This window comes from Lolium perenne, chromosome 1, assembly GCF_019359855.2.
Source record: "Lolium perenne isolate Kyuss_39 chromosome 1, Kyuss_2.0, whole genome shotgun sequence".
In the NCBI taxonomy this organism is placed as follows: Eukaryota; Viridiplantae; Streptophyta; class Magnoliopsida; order Poales; family Poaceae; genus Lolium; species Lolium perenne.
This window is the reverse complement of record NC_067244.2, coordinates 177,824,068-177,845,994: the sequence shown is the minus strand read 5'-3', so window position 1 is coordinate 177,845,994 and position 21,927 is coordinate 177,824,068. Positions and strand designations below refer to the sequence as shown.

The 21,927-nt window shown below is 46.0% G+C and overlaps 1 protein-coding gene across 1 annotated transcript; it reads right to left on the bottom strand.

Moving 5' to 3' along the window:
- Positions 1 to 161: 161 nt before the first annotated feature.
- On the bottom strand, positions 162 to 20,737 carry LOC127314100 (uncharacterized). The gene is made up of 12 exons (XM_051344573.2): positions 20,593 to 20,737; positions 20,453 to 20,518; positions 20,179 to 20,349; positions 19,916 to 20,053; positions 19,276 to 19,418; positions 13,194 to 13,280; positions 12,953 to 13,075; positions 10,121 to 10,273; positions 9,541 to 9,642; positions 1,076 to 1,252; positions 908 to 987; positions 162 to 560 (listed from the first exon to the last, which is right to left on the bottom strand). Exons 1-12 carry the CDS (start codon positions 20,621 to 20,623, stop codon positions 491 to 493), a joined length of 1,341 nt encoding a protein of 446 aa, XP_051200533.1. The 5' UTR covers positions 20,624 to 20,737; the 3' UTR covers positions 162 to 490.
- Positions 20,738 to 21,927: the final 1,190 nt, after the last annotated feature.

Below are 21,927 nucleotides of genomic sequence, written 5' to 3'. Positions count from 1 at the left end.
CGTGCAAACTGTTACATCGACTTGGCCAGTTTTTATTTTTGTTTGTGACAAAGTCCTAGGTCAGTTCGACTGCTGTGAAGGACTCAAGTCTGAACAAACAGTTGGACAACGAACTGCAGACCACACACCATTCCACCCAAGAAAACAAAGCATGAAGATCATTTCAGAAGAAATAAAAACATGCATACATAACCAGATTATGATCTATGATCATGTTCTAATATACTGATACTCAGTTAAATCATTACAGTCGACATCAATCACAGGGTTAAAGATATCAACAACGGTTTATACTTTCTAGTACTACGGTCAGAGTATGCATGAACCTACAGTCAACAGGGAATCATAGGTTATTCGTGGTTCCAGCCCCTTGTCTAATTTAACACAGAAAGCACCACCTCGTTCTTCAGCAGGCAGCAAGGGCTTCTCAGGAGATTCAATACGTTTGACTTGTTAGTCAAATTGCTGTCTTCAGAGAAAAATACATGGTTCATGATATCTGTCCTTTTGAGCTGCTCTTCTTGCCGGCGTGAGATTCTTTCAATAATCTCAGAGCTTTCCTGCACGTTACAGATAATACGATCAGCAAAGCATCTGAATGCCTTTCAAGCAGTAATTCTTGTGGAAATGGGCCAAACAGGCAAGTGAAACACAAACATTAGCCACATTACTGATGTTAGTAAACAGAAATCAATGCAAAGATAGGACAGTAATCATGCGTGTACTGTATAGACAAAATATCGTGCTCATATTTTTTTTGGTAATACAAGTCCATTTATTTGATTGTCTCTGTACAGTTCCCACACACTACGTAATACATTGTCATGCTAATTGAATCATGGAGTATATATCACAACAAACTAGACTTCAAATAAAGCATGCAGCTAGAGTGGATGAGGTAGGCTACCTCAACGCGTCCTCGATTTCAACATAGCATGGCATCAATTTGAGACCATCGAGAAATGCATCACATGCCTTTTCATACTCCTAAGAATGAAGATATAGAGTTGAGTGGATCATCGAGAAGGTTTAGCCGCAAGATTTAAACAGGTGTGAAATAGTGATTCTGTATCACCTTTAGTTGCACATATGAGTAGCCCTGCAGCCCACATGTCTGCGCACAGTTAGGTCGCATTGTCCTGCAAAGAAGGGCATCACTTAAAGCACCCTCTCCATTGCCCAGTTGAAGCCGGCAAAACCCCCTATTGCCAAGCATGAATGCATCAACATCTTCAGAATCAACCAACAAAGCCTACAGCCAACAAACCAAACAAACATCACATATTTTCTGACAAATCCATATAGACCACAGATTTCTAGGACAAAGACTAGGTAAATAAATGAATATGCAGTACCAAGCAAAGAAAGAGAACATACATCATAAACGACGAGATAAATCACATATGGAGGTGTCTCTTCGAAAAGTGGAAACAGTTTTAAGTCAAAACTGCTCCCACAAGCAGCTAATTAATCAAGGCTGTTGATGCATATGTCAGGAAGTGAGAAGAGTTTCTCTGTTCCCATTGTGCCTCTTCATCAACGTATGGTATGTATACATACACGCATCTCTTACATGGGTCAACCTTGGTTAATGAGTGTATGCACACATCTACACTTAGCAAGGTAATGCTAAAACCTTTGACACCCTACCTAAAACATACCAAGCAAAGATTTGGAGATACACCCAATTTTTTTTTTGCAGATGTGGCATACTAGAGCTATTAAATTTTATATAGCAGAGGGATAAAGATGAAAATGGAAAAAAAAAATACGGCTAGATCATCTGGTAGGAATGCACTGATCACATTTTCCCATAATTGTCGCCATTCCACAACAAACTTAAGCTTTCCCCATTATATCAGGAAATACAAATTCAAATGCTAAATGTAACCATGAAGAACAGGATAGACCTTTTCAGTATTTTCTCACTCTAAATGATCTACCAAATGGTATACTATTTTACATCTACGTTTTAATCATTGTACATAACCTAGATTAACAAACAAAGTGATTGACCAATAAAGCCCAACACCACCCAATTCCCAAACTAAACCACTCTGATGAAAGCGCTGATCATGACCCACCATGGTTTCAATGAACTGTCTTAATTTAAGGGAATACGCTGAGACGGTTTCCGGACATGGTGATAGTCATATTAGCAGAGACGTGACCAGGCTTGTGCCAGGGACCCATATGATCATTAGTTCCACCCTGGTGCTATTGGGGTCATTGTGAAGGTCACACTGCTCAAGAATGTTAATATGAAAGTCTTACAAGGCAAGCAATTGTTGGAAATATAAAACAGTCCCTCGTATAGGGTCCGGACGTTGCTCCGACTCGGTCTCTGTACACGCCACGCCCAGGGCTCTTCTGGTGCTATATCAACACGCAACCCGAGACCCGATCAGGTCATCGGTTCCATCGCCAATATGGTATCAGAGCAGCTCCTCCTAAACCTAGCTTTCGCCTGAAAAACCTGCCGCCGCTGCCGCCCCGATCAGCCGCCGCCGCCGCAAAAACAGACATCCCTGCCGCCGCTGCAGCTCAACTGCCGCCGCCGCCAAAACCCACGACAAGAAACCATGCCGCCGCAGCAGCTTCTCTGCCGCCGCCGCCAAAACCCACGACAAGAAACCTTGCCGCCGCCGCAGCTTCCCTGCCGCCGCCGCCAAAACCCGCGACAAAACCTCTGCCGCCGCCGCAGCTTCCCTGCCGCCGCCGCCCAAACCTAAACCCAAGCCAAACCAACACCCAAGCCCATGGCCTCCTCTTCATCCACGACGGCATTGGCCGCAACCCTCGGGGCTCCCCCAACACAACTCCTTACCAGCGAGAACGCCCTGATCTGGAAGGCTCTTGTCGTTCCCGCTCTCCGCGGTGCACGTGTCCTGGATCTTGTTCAAGGAACTGAGAAGGCACCCAGTGCGAAAATTGAGGTTGAAGACTCTAACCAGAAGAAGATGGTCGTCGAAAATCCTGAGTACTCCACTTGGATTGCTCGTGATCAACAGGTTCTCCGATGGCTGTTGAATGCCCTATCTCCTGATGTCCTCGTTCATGTAATTGGATTGGAAACTTCCTCTGAAGTCTAGGCTGCCCTAAACTCTCATGTCTCGGCCGCATCTAAGTCTCGGGTGCAGCAACTGCGAGGTGCTCTCAACGACACCAAGAAGCATGACTTATCTGCCGAGAAGTATTTTTCCAAGATGAAGACGCTTGCCTCTGAACTTGCTGCTGCGGGAAAACCATTGGATGAAGATGAACTCATCTGGTATGTCGTGAATGGTCTTGGAAGCCCCTACAACAACCTCATTACCGCTATGCGTGCCAACCCGGCCACCTCTCTGTCGGACCTATTTGATCAAGTTCAAGCCTTTGATCGTCTCCACAAAACCGAAGATGTTGGGTTCTCATCCTCGGCAAACGTTGCACGCCGAGGTCCTTCCCCACGTGGCCCGGATCCTCCTTCCCGTGGCCAGGAACACTGGCGTGATGACCGCGGACGTGGTGATGATCGTCGCCCTCAAGATCGTCGTGATGATCGTGGACGCCGAGATGATCGTGATCGCCGTGATGGTGATCGCCGTGATGGTGGAGGATATCAAGGTCGCCGCGATGGTGGTGGCTACCAAGGCCGCCGTGATGGTGGAGGCTATCAAGGTCGCCGCGATGGTGGTGGGCGTCCTCGTCGTCAGCCTACTCCATATGTTGACACTACTTGTCAAATCTGTGACATTCATGGACATCCTGCTAAGGAGTGCTGGTGGCGCTACGGTGATGACCGTGGTGACAATGGTGATCGTGATCGTGGTGGGGACAAGGGGGCTAATTTTGCTTCCCAAGGAGTTGATACAAACTAGTACTATGACACAGGGCCACTGATCATATCACATCACATGCGAGCTGAACAAGCTCACTACTCATGATACATATAATGGACAAGATCGTGTTCGCACAGCAGAAGGCAAAGGTATGCATATTAGTCATATTGGTCATTCAGTTTTGTGCACTCCTCATAATTCTTTTCATCTCCATGACATTCTTCATGTTCCAAGTGCCTCGAAAAATCTCTTGTCAGTGCATAGATTTACACTTGATAATCATGTCTATATTGAATTTCATCCCTTCTTCTTTTTGATCAAGGACCAAGCAACTCGAAGAACTCTGTTTAGAGGTCCATGCTATGGAGGTCTTTATCCCCTGATGCCCATCTCCAATGAATCCTCCAAGCATGCCTTCATCACAATAAAGCCGTCATCGTCTACATGGCATCGTCGCTTAGGACATCCGTCTTCGTTTATCGTTCAACAGGTTCTTAGGAAAAATAAAATAGCTTACACCCCAGAGATTACCCCATATGTTTGTGATTCATGTCAGTTAGCTAAAATGCATCAGTTACCTTATCCTAATTCCACTAGTAGATCCCGTGTTCCTTTGGAACAAGTCTTTTCTGATGTATGGGGTCCTGCTCCTCTCTCTGCTGGGAAACATGCCTATTATGTAAGCTTTATCGATGATTTTAGCAAGTTTACATGGATATATTTGCTTAAAAAGCGTGCCGATGTTCATCAAGCTTTTCTTCAGTTTCAGCAATATGTTGAGCGCAAGCTCAATATGAAAATTATTACTATGCAAACTAATTGGGGGTATGAAAAACTCAATACCTTTTTTCAACAAGTTGGTATCTCTCACCATGTCTCATGCCCTCATGCTCACCAACAAAATGGGTCTGCTGAAAGAAAACATCGCCACATAGTTGAAGTTGGTCTTGCTTTGCTAGCTAATGCATCTATGCCTCTAAAATATTGGGATGAAGCGTTTCTCACAGCCACTTTTCTGATAAACCTTCTCCCTAGCAAAGTCATTAATTCTGATACTCCTGTTGAGAGGCTTCTCCATGTTACACCAAATTATGATGCTCTTCGAACTTTTGGTTGTGCTTGTTGGCCAAATCTTCGACCCTATAACACACGCAAACTTGCTTTTCGCTCCAAGCGTTGTGCTTTCATTGGTTATAACCCTCTTCATAAAGGAGTCAAATGTCTAGACATATCTGCAGGACGGGTTTATATCTCTCGAGATGTCGTCTTTGATGAAAATGTGTTCCCTTGGCGCTGCACTTCGTCCAAATGCCGGTCCTCTTCTTCGGAAGGAAATTCTTCTCCTTCCATCTATGTCATCTATCTTGCATGAGGATGTGTCACAAGCTAATGATCATATGACTACTTTTGTGCCTATTACTGATGCATTGCAGGCTGGTGAAGATACAGCAGAAAATTTGAGCCAAAACACTGAAGAAACTGCTCAAAATGAGCCAAGTTCCAATTCTGGAGAAAACGACAAATCTGGCGCGCGATCCCACAACGATCTTCCTCGTACCCCGTCTGCCGTGCACGCTGATCCCGAGGCAGACCGACCCGCTGCTCCCGCTGCTCCCGAGGTGTCGCTGTCCACTCCCGCAAGCTCCCGCGCACGCCAGCTACACGCGCCTCTCTTTTATTCCCGTCGTCGCAGGTCTCCATCTCGGGCCCCGCCTCCTGCACCCGACATGCTTAGCAACGACGCGTGCGCCCACACGCCCGACAGCAGCGGCACGCTCAGCAACGACGCGCGCGCCCACACACCCGACAGCAGCGGCAGCATGCAGCTGTCCTCGCCTGCTGCTGTCTCACCAGTAGAATCAGGCCAATCATTGGATTTCTCTGATCCCAATACTGATTCTGATGCTGAACATGCTGATGATTCTGGTGCTGAAAACAATGAAGATTCTGGGGCAGATTCTACTGGATCTTCTGTGCATTCTCCTGCTGCAGTCTCTCCTATGGCTCGTGTACAGACCCGACTACAAAAAGGTATAAAAAATTCGAAAGTTTATACTGATGGCACTATAAGGTATGGGCTGCTTGTCTCTACAGATGAACCTCGCTCTCTGTCTGAAGCACTTGAAGATCCTCACTGGCGCGTGGCAATGGAGGAAGAACATAATGCCTTGATTAAAAACAACACGTGGCACTTAGTTCCTTCAAGTTCTGGTCGAAATTTGATAGACTGTAAATGGGTTTATCGCATCAAGCGACGAGCAGATGGTACTATTGATAGGTACAAAGCTCGTCTGGTTGCAAAAGGCTTTAAGCAACGATATGGTATTGATTATGAGGATACTTTCAGTCCAGTTGTTAAGGCAGCCACTATCAGAACAGTGTTAGCTATTTTAGTCTCTAGAGGTTGGAGTTTGCGACAGCTAGATGTCAAGAACGCGTTTTTGCATGGTGTTCTGGAGGAGGAAGTCTACATGAGGCAACCACCAGGTTTTGAAAATCCCAATGCTCCTCATCATGTTTGCAAACTTGATAAAGCTTTATATGGTCTAAAACAAGCTCCTCGTGCATGGTATTCTCGACTAAGTTCTAAATTACATGATCTTGGTTTTGTTCGTTCCAAGGCAGATACTTCATTGTTTCTTTTCAAGAGGGCAGGAATCACTATCTATATTCCGATTTATGTTGATGATATCATAGTCACCAGTTCTTCTAATGGTGCTATTTCAGCTCTGCTTCGACAGTTAAATGAAAATTTTGCTATCAAGGATCTTGGTGATTTACATTATTTCTTAGGCATTGAAGTGAAGAGGTCGCCAAAGGGGTTGTTATTAACCCAGGAAAAGTATGCATCTGATTTGCTTAGTAAACTTGGTATGACAATGTGTAAGGCTGCTCCTACACCCCTACCTACTACAGATCCTCTGTCTCTTGCTGTTGGAGACCCTCTTGGCATTGAAGATAGTACGAAATACAGAAGTATTGTTGGAGGTTTGCAGTATCTTACTCTCACCAGACTTGGCTTTCTCAGTAAACAAAGTATGTCAGTTTCTTCATGCTCCAACTACTACCCATTGGACAGCTGTCAACACGATAATGCGATATGTAAAGGATACAATTAGTTTTGGTATAACTTTTCAGCCATCTTCATCCACACTTTTAAGTGCTTTTTCAGATGCAGATTGGGCAGGCTGTCCAGATGATAGGCGCTCTACTGGAGGTTTTGCTATATTCATTGGACCAAATTTGGTCTCTTGGAATGCTCGAAAACAAGCTACTGTTTCAAGATCAAGTACAGAAGCAGAGTATAAGTCACTAGCTAATGCTACAGCTGAAATGATCTGGGTTGAACCTCTTCTGAATGAACTTGGAGTTAAATTGCAAGAGAAACCATGTCTTTGGTGTGATAAGTTGGGTGCCACATTCTTATCTGCAAATCCGGTTTTTCATGCTCGTACAAAACACATTGAAATAGATTTTCACTTCGTTCGAGAAAGAGTTGCTGCGAAGAAGTTGGCTATAAAGTTTATCTCTAGCAAAGATCAAGTTGCAGATGGTTTTACTAAAGCTCTTCCTGTTAGAAATCTTTATGAGTTTAGGCATAAGATTTAAGGTTTTACTAAAGCTCTTCCTGTTAGAAATCTTTATGAGTTTAGGCGTGATCTAAATCTTGTATCAAGTTTAGATTAGGCTGGTGCTATATCAACACGCAACCCGAGACCCGATCAGGTCATCGGTTCCAACCTAGTTCGCCAATAGCAATCACCCTAGCGATGACACGCTAAAAAAGCGACTCCATTGTGCAGGCCAACAAGCGTATGTGTGTTGGCACTAACAAGGTCGCCATCAAGCCATAACTCATAAGCGTGGATATTATAAGGGCATGTACAATGGGGGGCGCTAAAGCCAGGCGCCGGGGTTAATTTCCTGGACAATCGGCAGTTTCGGCTTCTAATCCTAGCGCCCGTGTTGCATCGACGCAACAATATGTGTCGGCCGCTTAGCCCTTTTCTCTGTGTACGGCGTGAAGCAGGGATGCTAGCGCGCATGAGTAGCTCGGCAGTTTTGCGGCCTTGATTAGCGCCTCGCGTTGAGCAGACAGGCGCTTAAATATGTTCTGATTTAATTACAATTATTTTATTCTTCTTAAGCGCCTGCATAGGCGTCCACCATTGGACATGCCCTAAAGAGTATAAGTGCCTATACACTTTGTCCTTGAGTGTCCATGACCCTTGTGATACATATTTTTCCCTTGGGCTATGCAGTACAATTAGCCATTCACACTTGAACTCCTATTCTTATATCAAGAAATAAAACATTAAAAAGAGTAGGAAAATGTGAGCGAAGAGCAATAAAGCACGGTCAGTGACGGACAGCAGCATAGCGATGTTTCTCTCTCCCTCCCGTGCTGCTCAGCACGGGGGCACCTGACATGGCGATCAGAGCTCCTCCCTAAGTCTCCCTGGCAGCACCGGAGCGCCTGAGAGCATGTATAATGGAAGGTGCTTAAAGGGGTGCTTACAAAAATAAATCAGTTTTTTCTCTAAACACCAGTGCTTAGCAAAATGCTTGGTTTATTTTCCTAAGCGCCCCTCTAAGCATCTTCCATTGTACATGGCCTGACCTAGCTAACAGGGGAGCTCCACCCTAGCTCCCCCTGGACGCCGTGGTGGCGGGCCTCTATCCATGGGCATGCCTCTACCCCAAGGTGGAGGGCAGTGGCGTTGGCTTCGCAGGGCTCTCGTGGGCCCTTGTCCAGACGGTGGCTGGTGGATGGAGCCCGAAGGTGGCGGCTCGACGTGGATTGAGGTCCGCGATGGCTGGCCTGTGATGAGCAGGAGCCAGATTTGGTTGCGGTGATCTTCTGGCAGATGATCCTGGTCGTTGGGTGCTGCCGTGGTGGTAGGGCGGGTGCTCATGGACCTGGCTGGCGGTTGCGGCGGCCTCTGGCAATGATCAAATCTCCAGATCTGCGATGGGGGGCCGTGGTGGATGTGGGGAAACCCCAACCCTGATTCTTATTGGGGCCAGCGACGTCTTCAGAGATCGTCCAATCTTGGAGACGTCGCCTTGCAGCACCGGTGCCTCTTCCACCCTCACGGTTGTGGTTTTCCGGGTGAAAACCACAGACCGGTTTTGCCAGGTCAAACAACAACCGCGTCACCCCCTCCTTAGAGGCTTCGTCTTCAAGATCACTACTAGCATCGGAGGCTGGCCTGAAGTGATGTGAATCTTGCTTGGGCCTGGCCTGTGGTTGCGGCTTCGGGGAAGTGGGAGCTCATCATCGATTGAGTGGCATTGGTCAAGGCAGTTGTCATATCTGCCTACATTTACTGGCGTAAGGATCTGGCTTCACTCTCCGGCCTGGAACTCTGGCAGAGGATTGTTTTGCCAATGGGACTTTTTGGTACAGCGATGCTTTGTGCCTAGGTTCCTAGGTTGCTTATCCATAGTCAGGGTTTTGCATGGTTTTCCTTGAATAAACGCTTTGTATGGTTCTCCTCATAAACCGGGTCAATTCTCTCTTTATAAATGAATTGCAGGTGCTCCCTGCCCCTCTTTGAGGCGTTCCTCAAAAAAATAAAAACTATAGTTTGCACAAGCATCCAGAAAAAACATCAGATAGTGATGTAAGCCATTGCAATGGATACAAATCAAATGAGATAACGATGGTAGGGGAACAGAAACAAGCATCAGGAGCAAGCATAGTGCAATAGTGTACCATGTTATAGAATTCTATTGCCGCGTTGTAATCCTTTTTGCACAAAGCTTCGTCTCCTTCTTCTTTCAACTTAGCTACTGACATTTTAGACAAAGGGAGATCCTGAAAATGTAAACAGAAATTAAACGGCATCGAGATTGAGGACATTGGTTTCATATTTAATTGTGTCATAATTTCATTTATGTGGTACGATTGCATGCTAGTGAAAACAAGCAGAAATTCAGGTACCATGTTGACCCCAAACCCCACAAGGTCAGTTGCACAATTACCTTTGTCATACTCTGACAAGCCCCAGAGGATCTCATTGTATACATCTTTACTTTATTGTTTTTTCTTCATGAAATTTGTATGGTGCATCACAATTGAATGAAAACCAAAAACAGGGAATGTCATCTAGTGTAAGTTTTATAGTTCAAAAATGTCAAAACGAGAATTCACGAAAAATGCAAGACCAAAGGTCTTTACGAATGAGAGATTAATTCTAAGTTTCTTGCCTAAACAGTTCCATTCAATATTTATCTTAAGACTACGGCACATAAGGAAATATATTCTAATAAGCACATGATGATCTTTCTCGTACCTCCAACTTTGGCTCTGACTTTATATAACTAATTATACCATCAACGCTCCAATCATGTAAAGCTGGAATACGAGAAGAAGTAACTTCAAACAGGATCTCAACATCTCTGCGTGTACCAAAGTATGCCGCAAGTTGTATTGGCAAGTGACCAAACTGTTAAGAAAAAGACAAAGTTGAATCTCATCAATGTATTTGTAGGAGAAATAGATTAACAGAAATTCAGCCAGATGCAAAGGTGTATAACTAAAAATATGCCCAATAGTATTCCATTCATGCCAAACTGTAGGTCATGGGATAAGTTCATCCTTATCCATAAGGCAGGGCACACACAAACCACTCGCCCAACATGCTTCCCTTGTTCTTCACCAGATCCGGGGACGGTCGGCCCCTCCCCTCTCCTCTCCAGTGGTGGCCGTCGGCCAGAAGGGTGAGTCCCTAGTAGTAGTCTAGGGTTACTTCTAGTGCTAGGGTTTGTGTTTGGCGCTATGCCCAAGCCCGGCGACTTCTAGTGGTAGCTCTCTTCTCCTTGGTGCTCCTATGGCGGGAGATGGAGGCGGAGGATGGTACCGCCGACATCTCCTTCAACAATGTGGCCCTTACTCGTGGCAGAAGACTGGGTTGACGCGGTAGTGTCCGATGTCTTCTTCGTTAGCATGGTGCCGATTGGGAGGAGCATGCTGATGCTGCTGTCGACGATTCCAGGTGGTCGAGGGGAAGATCAGTGCTGCAAATCCGAGATCTCCACATGGTTGCCTTGTCTCGCCAGTGTGATCTTTGGCTGAAGAGGCAGCCCCTCCAGACACCATTGAGGGCATTCATTCAATCTCCAGTCGGAGGACCTTCCTAGGATTCTCATCAGTGTTCATCGTGCTTGCTGCCTAAAGTGTTTCTATCCCTGGTGGTGGCTCTGGCATATATGCCTCCAAGGGTACCCCCGTGTGTCGCACCCAAGGGCGACACCGGGGGCGACTCCTCGCGCCGCCGCCAGAGCTCCATGCAGCCTCTGTTCCTCACGCCGCAGGCCCTCACGGCGGCGATGGGCCCAGCTGTCGTAGGTGGTTTGGGGGCAGAGGTCGCCGGGGATGGCCGCCATGGCTGGTAGGGCGGTGTTGGCTGGCTCTTCGTCGAGCAGCGACCACAGCGGCGCCCCTGGTCGGGGTGGTGGCGGTATTCCTCTCCCGGCGGTGCCATGACCGGCGGTAAAGGTGCAGGGCCGGCGGGTGGTGGTGGTGGAAACCCTAGATCTCGATCTGGGTGTCCCGTGCCGCCTCCCTGATCCGCTTCGGTGCGTGGTTGGGCCGGATCCGGTGGGGGATTGACCCTGCTATGTTATCTCCTTTCCCGTTGCTGGCCTAGCCCTCTAGGCTGCTGGTAGGGTTTGGTGTGGCGGCTTCCAGGGTGCCGACGGGTAGCATGGGTGCTGCTCGTACGGCATGAATAAAGGTGGTGGTCCTAGGATCTCACTCACGCCATGACGATGATCTGCTTGATGCATGCCTCCATTGATCTGGCCGGGGTGTCGAGTTCCGGAAGGCTCCGCCGGCGAACTCCAAATGGACAACATGCCTGGAGGTTGCCGGATCGAATGGTATTCGGTCATGCGCAAGCATGTTTTTTTCTGACAGTTTGTTTTCAGAGGAAGCGAGGCGAAGCTTGTTCCCATCATGGGACATGTCTTTAGTTCCATGGTGAAGTCAATCGTGGAGAATGGCATGGAAGCCGAGTTCTGAGGACTATAAATGGTGGTTCACGTGCTAGTGGTGATGAGGAATTGGCTTTGGTGATTTGTAGGGTGAAAATCCAATGTCTGGCCTTAATTGGTTGTGTCTGGCAATGGCCTTGTTGAAGGCATTGTTTTGCGAGTGCGGACTTTCTCCAGGGTAAAACCTATGATCTATGATCTATGATCAGGGCGGCGGCGGTACTTGTGCACTGTTTCCTTCTTGGAGGCGTCGCTTTTGGAGAAGATGGATTTCTGATGCTGCATTGGTGGTGTTTGGTTTGCTGCTACAAGGAATAGATCCCTGTAGTGGGACTTTTCTTTTATGTAGTTCTTTTTTTGGATGTGTGCATCCATATTGCCATTAGGGGCATGCGTTATTGCAGAGGCTGGGTGTAATTGGTATCTTCTTGATATTAATATATACTCTTTATCGAAAAAAATGCCCGGTGGTGGCGAGGGCAGCCGACAATGGAGTCCTCATTCAGGTGGCGGAGGAGAAGAACACGATCATGTTTCCTGTCAGATGTTTAGGGTTCTTTCTGTAAAATTTGAGGACTGCGTTGTGTTTTCCTGTTTTGCTGATGTCCTCTGTAACTCGTACTCCCCCAACGTTAGTAATGTAGCAGCTAGGCCCTTCTGGGCCTTTCCCTTGTTCAAAAATAATAAGGCAGTGCACATGTCTCCAAATAATCCAGCAAGTTTTTTTGTTGTCTTAAACTTATGGCTGTGTGTTATCTAGATGCAGAGGCCAGGAGATTAACCCATCCATTATCTAAAAATCAGGCAACAAGTTCCTAAGCAACCTTTCATCACTACTTATTTTACTACTAGTATTTTTCATATTTAATTTACATGTCACTATTACTAGTTGACATCACTGAGTTTATATTAGCGCACTTAACCATAGTTAACTATTAGTTAGATACGACTGACTATGGTAATCATATTTCCACAGTTTAAGGATGTGCACCTACCTGAGTTAACTGTTATTAGATATGACTGACAATGGGACTTGTATTACCAAAGGTCAAGGATGGACAATGCATAGTTATTTAATGTAAACAACCAACCATGATGTGATTGTGTACACCAGTGAACATGGAACTTACTTCATTTCGAACATTGGGATCTGCACCAGCATCCAATAGGGGCTTGAGGACGTCAGTTAGGCCATTTCTTGCAGCAGCTTGCAAGGGGGTTGCAGTAAGCACACCCTTCACATCCGCACCAGCCTAGCATATAACAGAATCATAGATGTTTCCTCTGAGTAATATGTCTCACAATTCATCTGTCCGCATCTTCCCTACACCTAGATGCATTTTTAGCTTAACACATGAGATGGAGCCGTACCTCTAGCAGTAGGTTCACACATTTCACTGAGCGATTACAGATAGCAATTATGAGAGGTGAGTTGAAAATGCCCTGAATCTTGTTAAACTGAAAAGAGATGCAAGTAATTAGCTCAACAAATTCATGATACATAAATAACAAATAATACATATAATCACAATAAGATGAAACCATGTCACATGACAATGAACCTTAGTGAATGGAAGAAAACGAGGGCAGTTGGTGCAGCATTGCAAAAAAAAAATGCACATCATCAACAATTCAACATGGCAATATTTGGTAACACAGTGCATCGCTAGTCAATTCTTCACTATTAGTCCTTATATCAATATGACAACCAACAACTTATTTGAGATATAAAGATAACAACTAAGACTTATGTATTGCTTCAATCGCCGATGTTCCATATTTTGGGCCATCACATCTGAAAAAACAAGCTCAAGAAGAAATACATGGTGACCTTGACAGTTCTGCTTGGGTACAGCGTACACCCAAAGAAGTTTAGAATCGAGGTAGAGAAGTTCAATTCACTGAAGTGGTCTTATTTGCAACCAACTTCGTGTCTGCCTCACCATCTGTTATCACCAGAATTTGACCGAGTCAGAGGTGGGCCGCGATCAAGATGGGCTTGAAGAATATACATGGAAGGAATACGTGAATCGGCCTTATATACAAAGTTTGGGCTAGTTTGCCCGTGTATCTGTAATATAGTAGATTACGTATCAATTAGATAGAGTTTGGCCCGTGCCCGGTTGGGATTATTCCCACGTTAGAAAGTCTATGGACTATAAATATGTATCTAGGGTTTTTGAAATAAACAACAATCACGTTCACCACAAACCAATCTAGGCGCATCGCCAACTCCCTTGTCTCGAGGGTTTCTTCCGGGTAAGCATCATACTGCCTAGATCGCATCTTGCGATCTAGGCAGTACAAGTTTATTCGCTGTTCATGCGTTGCTCGTACTGAAGCCTTTTGATGGCGAGCAACGTAGTTACCTTAGACGTGTTAGGGTTAGCATTGCTCATCGTATCGTATGCTATCGTCGTGCAACCCTGAGACGTCTAGCCGCCCTTACGCCTATCTTAGATGTAAGGGCGGCACCCCGCTTGATCATTATTCAGTAGATCCGATCCGTTATGATTGCTCCTTGTTCTACAAAGATTAGTTTAATATCTGCATAGTTAGGCCTTACAAACGGGTTGAAGGATCCAGTGGCGCGTAGGGTGTAGTTTGCTAGCCCTAGACAGGATGTTCCGAGGATCAACCTCGTGTTGGTTTTTAGGCCTTGTCTAGGGTCGGTTTACGATCACCGTGCGTGGCCGCCAGGCTCAATCACGAGTAGGATGTTCCGATTATGCGGTGAAAACCCTAAATCGTAGTAGGTCGTTTTAGCTTTATTTCGATCAAGCAGGACCACCATATATTCGTACACCTCGTGCGGATCATGGGTGGATCGGCTCTTTGAGCCGATTCACAGGATAACCTGAGAGCCGATCGAGGCTCGTATTTAATGTTTACGTGTATGCCACGCAGGAAACTAAGCGAGGCACATCCATCACCTTCCTGACCAGGTATAGGTCAGGTGGCACGCCCTTGCACCAGCACCAATGCGTAATACAATGGGATGGAGATGAAGTAGAGGTCGTCCATGCAGATGACTCAGCCGAGATTTCAACGGCTGACATGAACGTTTGGGAGGCAGCAGGCCAAGAGCCACTCTCAGGCAACAATTTGGACGACTGCGAGCGCATCGACGTCACGAAGGACGGGGTTAGGCTGGTCTTAGCCACCGGCCTGACCGTATAGCAAGAGCAAACCTATGAACAAACGTGGCGAGGCCGATCCTTGGGATCGGCCCCAAAGATCTATGGAGGAACATTGCAAAACCTTCATTGAGCGATTCAATCAACGTGGAGGCCGATTCCAGCAATCGGCCAAAATTATCCTCAACATACGTTCTGCCTGTGTTCAACGTCGATCTAATGGGCAGTGGTTTTACGTCGGCTGATGAGAGTAAACATTAGTCCTAACAGAGCCGACGTTCAAATACAGTGCCTTGGCTAACTACAGAGCCAATATCTGCAGTTACCTGACAGATTCGGCTCGGGGGGCACCTAATCAGAGGAACATGTGTGATACATGCGCAGTGAAATATTGGGGGCCGATGGAAAATCGGCCAGTAAAAAAAAATTTTACCATGATGTACAGCCGATGCACGGACATCGACTTTAGAACTAAGGAACAAAGCCGATGCACAACCATCGACTCCAGTACAAATTACACAGGATCTACCCGCTGCGGTTCAAGACACGGATTTTCACCAAGTTGGTCTTCAGCTCAGCTTCAAGGCCTTCTGCTTCCTTGAGAGCTTCCTCAGCGGCAATAAGCCGATCTTGGTGCCTAAACCTTCTCTTCGAGGATTTCCAATCCCTTGTGCAAGGTCGCCAGTTCAGCGGTACTGTCAGAAGCATGCAGGGCCGTCTTTTGCTCATTAAGCCGTTGATGTTTCGTCTATGATATCGGCTTTCAGCGAAGGAAAGATGATCGATGGTGGCAAGTTTGGGCTGGCTTTGCGTGGTGGTTTCCTCAGAATTGCCTGGGTTCAAGGCCCCTTTGACTGAACTGTGTGTCCTCACCGCTGTTCTCGCCTTGACTAAGGCTCGGGGGGCAGCTGGCCTGGTAGATGCTCTGTTTTGGAAGCCGATTGGGGTGTCATCGGCTGGTCCTTCGTTGCAACCTTCTTCAAAAATAGGAGTTCATGCGGAAGAGGATCACTGGACCTGGTGGGAGGGATTTGAGGACTCTCTTGAACGCAAGGGTCTTCCACATTGTCCACCAGATCTCGAAGCCATCAGGTGAAGAGTTGAAGGATAGATGGTGAAGAACCGATGCGTTACCATCGGCTCATTGAGCAGGTTGACAGATCAATCCCAAGCCAGGGCCCATGGCATTTGAGATGATTCTCTCGTTGGATTTCTCGAATCTGTACGTTTGAAATTCGAAGATGGCGTGAACACGGATGAGATTTGTTTGGCTGCGCGAGTAGGCAATCGTTTTAGGCCTTAAAATGCGTGTTATGGTAGGAGCCGATGCTCTGCCATCGGCTCTTTGTGCAGCAACTCCGTTTGACAATCGGCAAAATTAACAAGAAAGCCAAGTTAATGGGGGAATATTTCTTCACTGATAAGAGGATTTCTTACGAGGACAGAGCCGATTGCTCAAGGAAGGAAGAACAAAAGAAAGGCCTATTGGCCGATTTACTACTACTGCTGCTAGGCCTATGCTACTAGGTCCTAGTCTACGGGCCGTTGCTGCCCTCGTCGTTGTCATCGGAGCTCTCGTCGGCGCTGCTGCCGGCGGGCTCCTCGTCACTGCTCCAGCGGCCCCCAGGGGGGGCCTCGTCATCTTCATCGTCGACGTCGTCATCATCGTCATCATCATCTGACCCGGCACGGAACCGCTTCGCCGGTGGGTAATCCTCAAGGGAATCGGGTTCGTCGTCTTCCTCCTCCTCTTCCTCGGAGGAGGTATACTCGTCCCAGGAGAACGAGTCATCCTCACTCTCCGATTCCAGTTCCCCGTCGGCGAGGAATTGGAGCTCTTCGTCTCCGCTGGTCAAGGACTTGTCGTCCTCGGACCAAACGGAGGAGGCGTGGTCCTCCTGGTCCCACTCTTCTGGGGCGCGCCTGTTGTGCGCCCTCATCTGAGCAGCCACCGGGTCCCATTCCGGCGTCGGCTCACGAGATGAGGAGGAATCGAAGAATACCGATGAGCTGGAGGAGGAAGAGGAAGAGTAGGATTGGGAGGAGAGATCCGACGAGACGGAGGAAGACATTGCTCTGGATTGGGGTTTTTTGGGTGCCGATGGCCAGAGCAGAGCAAGGGGATGAAGAGGCGAGCTGTTCGGCGCGGTTAAATAAAGGGGATATAGCGGAGGTTTAATGCCGCAGCAATTTCCGAGGAAATGGTGCCCGAAAGAAAAAGAGACGACAACGGTCAAATCACGCGGAGAAGTTGAGAAGGCGAGGCATCATGATGAAGGATACTGCGACGGTTCTGCTCTGCTACGACATGACCCGACGAAGAAAAGACAGGGTGATTTTGGAATTATCAATTCCAAAACCAGGGGGGCATGTGTTATCACCAGAATTTGACCGAGTCAGAGGTGGGCCGCGATCAAGATGGGCTTGAAGAATATACATGGAAGGAATACGTGAATCGGCCTTATATACAAAGTTTGGGCTAGTTTGTCCGTGTATCTGTAATATAGTAGATTACGTATCAATTAGATAGAGTTTGGCCCGTGCCCGGTTGGGATTATTCCCACGTTAGAAAGTCTATGGACTATAAATATGTATCTAGGGTTTTTGAAATAAACAACAATCACGTTCACCACAAACCAATCTAGGCGCATCGCCAACTCCCTTGTCTCGAGGGTTTCTTCCGGGTAAGCATCATGCTGCCTAGATCGCATCAGTACAAGTTTATTCGTTGTTCATGCGTTGCTCGTACTGAAGCCTTTTTGATGGCGAGCAACGTAGTTATCTTAGACGTGTTAGGGTTAGCATTGTTCATCGTATCGTATGCTATCGTCGTGCAACCCTGAGACGTCTAGCCGCCCTTACGCCTATCTTAGGTGTAAGGGCGGCACCCCGCTTGATCATTATTCAGTAGATCCGATCCGTTATGATTGCTCCTTGTTCTACAAGGATTAGTTTAATATCTGCATAGTTAGGCCTTACAAACGGGTTGAAGGATCCAGTGGCGCGTAGGGTGTAGTTTGCTAGCCCTAGACAGGATGTTCCGAGGATCAACCTCGTGTTGGTTTTTAGGCCTTGTCTAGGGTCGGTTTACGATCACCGTGCGTGGCCGCCAGGCTCAATCACGAGTAGGATGTTCCGATTATGCGGTGAAAACCCTAAATCGTAGTAGGTCGTTTTAGCTTTATTTCGATCAAGCAGGACCACCATATATTCGTACACCTCGTGCGGATCATGGGTGGATCGGCTCTTTGAGCCGATTCACAGGATAACCTGAGAGCCGATCGAGGCTCGTATTTAATGTTTACGTGTATGCCACGCAGGAAACTAAGCGAGGCACATCCATCACCTTCCTGACCAGGTATAGGTCAGGTGGCACGCCCTTGCACCAGCATCGGACGTGTGTGCAGAACCTTTGCGGGCCGTCGCTCGGAGGGACCAGGGCCAGCCGCAGCCCTAGGTTGTTCCCGGCTCTACTGTGTTGCCCGTCGCTGCCCGCCGGTGGGTTTCTGACCGCAACACCATCACATACAAGTTCCGCCTCTACTACTAAATATGTCCCCCAACCCCACCATTTGCACGATAGGTACCACCTTTCCTCCCCATTTTGTATTGATGCTCGCACCTGTTGCCCTCCTTGTTCTCTAACTCCCTTAATGCTCCTTCTCAGCTCCACAGATCTTTGAACTGAATCTAACCATCTCCAACAATTCATCCGTTTAGCATGACCATAGCAACACTCACAAAGAAGGAAAGCTTCTGCAAGTAGATGTTATTTCCAATGTGATAGGCCACCAAGTGCTGGTCATTCTTTTAAAAAATCAATTCTCAGTTTGTTGACTTATTCCTAAATTTTGTGATGCAGTTAGCAGTAGTAAGCGTAGCTATTTGGGTGGGGTATCTTGGGGTTGACATGTGTGAAATATTAGATTCCTAAACAGAATGCGTTATGATAATCCTTTTCAACCTTAGAAGGTGAAACTATGTGTACACGAGAAGCATATAATCAAAGAAAGAGCCCATGACTCTCTGCTTACTGCAGAACAGCATGTACGGTGAAACTAGTTTTCCAGCATCACTTAAAATTTCGCAGGACATCATTGTATACCCAATTGATCCGAAAAAGGAGATTGATAATCTAATTTCCAAATGTTCACAACTGTGTGTACTTCTCCAGATTCCAGAGACAAACCGGTAAAATATTAACTGATCTTACTGTCAAGATTCAACTAAAAGTAAAATGGAGAAAGCAGAAGGGCAAACATTATCAACAAATGCAACTGCAAGAAAACTATAAAGAAACGCATAATGGAACTTACATCTGCACGGTGATCCAACAAAATCTTCATGGCACCGTGCTGCTTATGCTCAGCAGCAACATGCAACGGTGTTCCATGATGAGTAGAAATTGGATCGACATAAGCGCCTCTAGAGAGCAAGAGTTCTACTGCTTCACAGTGCCCTGAATCAGACGTTTGGGAAGTAAATATAACCGACTCGCAAAGAAGAGAGTAAATGTAACCATAATTTTATTAGCAAGTCTTATATGCTCTACTTCAGTTCTTTCGACTCGTATCAATTGAGTTGAGACACGAAGCAGTTCTACAAAGCCATAGATCACTACGCGTGTATTGCGCACAAAATGGACCATGCACAGAATGAACAGTTTGTGAACATGTTCTATGCCAAAGAAAAAAAAAAAATTTGCATCTTCTACTCTATTAGCACAGGCACAGAAATTAATCCCAATTGCAATCCCTTTTGTCTCTCTTCATCCACCCAGTGGAGACCCAACAGTATATAAATATGTTCACAACATTCATCACTTTTTTTTTTCCTTTTTGCGAATGATAAAATTCAACACTTGAAGACATGGAGTACTCAACGACATGTTGACGAAAGTAATGGCAGCACTGCAATGCATAGGAGAGAGAGAGAGAGAGAGAGAGAGAGAGTTGCCTATTTTGGTGGCCTCATGGAGAGGCGTACACCCTGTTTTGTCGACGTTATTTGGATTGGCACCATGATCAAGAAGATACCTGACAATATCCATCTTCCCTTTTTTACAACTAATTGCCCAAACGAGAGGTGTTCTACCTGTCAAGAACAAGAACAACAAGGAAAGGTTACATCGGAACAAACAAATAAAGTTGTGTATGCATATATTCAGATTTTTCTATATCACGGTAGGGTGTTAACAAAAACTGAGATAGCAGACACACCACACATGTCAAGGGCATCCACATCCACCCGGACATCCTCGACAAGGAACTCGCACACTTCGGCTTTCTTGCCCCCGGCGGCGAGGTGCAGCGCCCCAACGCCGTTATCTTTGACGGCTTCCACCGCCTCCGCAAGGCGGCCGCGACCACCATCGAGCTTAATCGCCATCCCTGCACGCACGTACGTACGGATCGATCGGCTCCCCAAAAACCAAAAATGACGCACACCAAAAAGGCCAGAAAGAAGAGAGGTGGGAGAGGGGCAGAAGCGTACGCTCGAGGAGGGCGAGGTCGCCCGTGGTCGCCGCGCCGAGGAGCTGCATCTCCGGCGTCCCATCAGCTGCAGGGAGAGGAGGATCCGACCCAGTGAGTTACGGGGCGGCGGAGGGGGAGAGGGGGAAGGGAGGCGCTTACCGTAGGCGAAGTCGTGGCTAGGGCGCGCCATGGCGGCGGAATGGGAGCGAGCTGGTAGGGTTTGGTGGTCTGAAGCAGAGAAGCAGGAGATGGGGAGTGGAAGTGGGAGACAGCTGTACTGTGTACTGCGCGGGAAGAGGAGATACCGAGGTCGGAAGACTAGCTGCGAAAGGGAAATTGCAGTTTGACCAAAACTGCTACGGCATTGTACAAGTATTTATTTCTCTCTGACAAAAAATGTAGTATATATTAATTTCTCTACATAGATTTTCGAATTGTTGAGGAGCAAGAATTTCCGGGACACCTGGGTTCCTTTGGATCTTCCGTAGATACTACAGTAGATAGTACCAGTCGTATGGGTGAGCTTCTCAAAACAAAACAAAAAGCCCCGTATGGGTGAGGATTTGTAGCTAGCGCTACAAAACAACACTTTAGAGTTCCAAAAAATTCTGAAAAAACTTTCTAGATGTTCATAGTGATGTATACCAATGTGTATAATCTCAACTCAAAACATCTTGTAATATAGATAACACAAAAATGACAAATTTTTGTAGATTTCAAGATCTACACTGTTCACTACTTCGGATTTAGACATTCTTTATTTCTGCACAGTCTAAAATAAAAACTATTTTAGTTAAATTTTTACATGTTTATAGAATACATCATTACCTATATCTAGAATTTTTGTCCCAACTTTTTAAAACTTTAAAATGATATTTACATTTTTTTAAAGAAAAACAAGCTACATGTAATGCCTCACTCCTCAACTTTGCCACAAATTTAACAAATAAAACATGTGTTATGTGCTATAAAAAAACATACTGTTGGGTTCAAATAAAGTTTCTAATAATGTATTTCTTATGACATAACTCGCATGTATTATTGGTCAAATAAACGGTTAAAGTTGATGCAATAAAACAAGGACGCCATGTAAATTTGACGGGGGGGGGGTACTCAAGTACATAGTAGCTAACCACGAACTATGAGCAAAACAATTAGAAATTGTCAAAGCACCAAAGGAAAAAAAATGCCCATTTACACTAAAAGTACATATTTGTTCAGAAAAATTTACCTAATGCACCAAATTTACCTATGTACCTATTTTTCCAGCACAATGTTCAATTGTCCATTCCTCTCTTTCCATTCCTATCATTTATTTCTTTCTCATTTTTCTACTCTATTACAAAACATTCTTGTTGACACATTTAAATTCAATGATAAATGCTGGAATATTTATAAATTCAACAGCCAATTCAAAAAATATCAAATGATATAGTTAAAATTTAAAATTTCTTTCAAATATCCTAAAATGCGCATTGAATTGCAAATCTGACA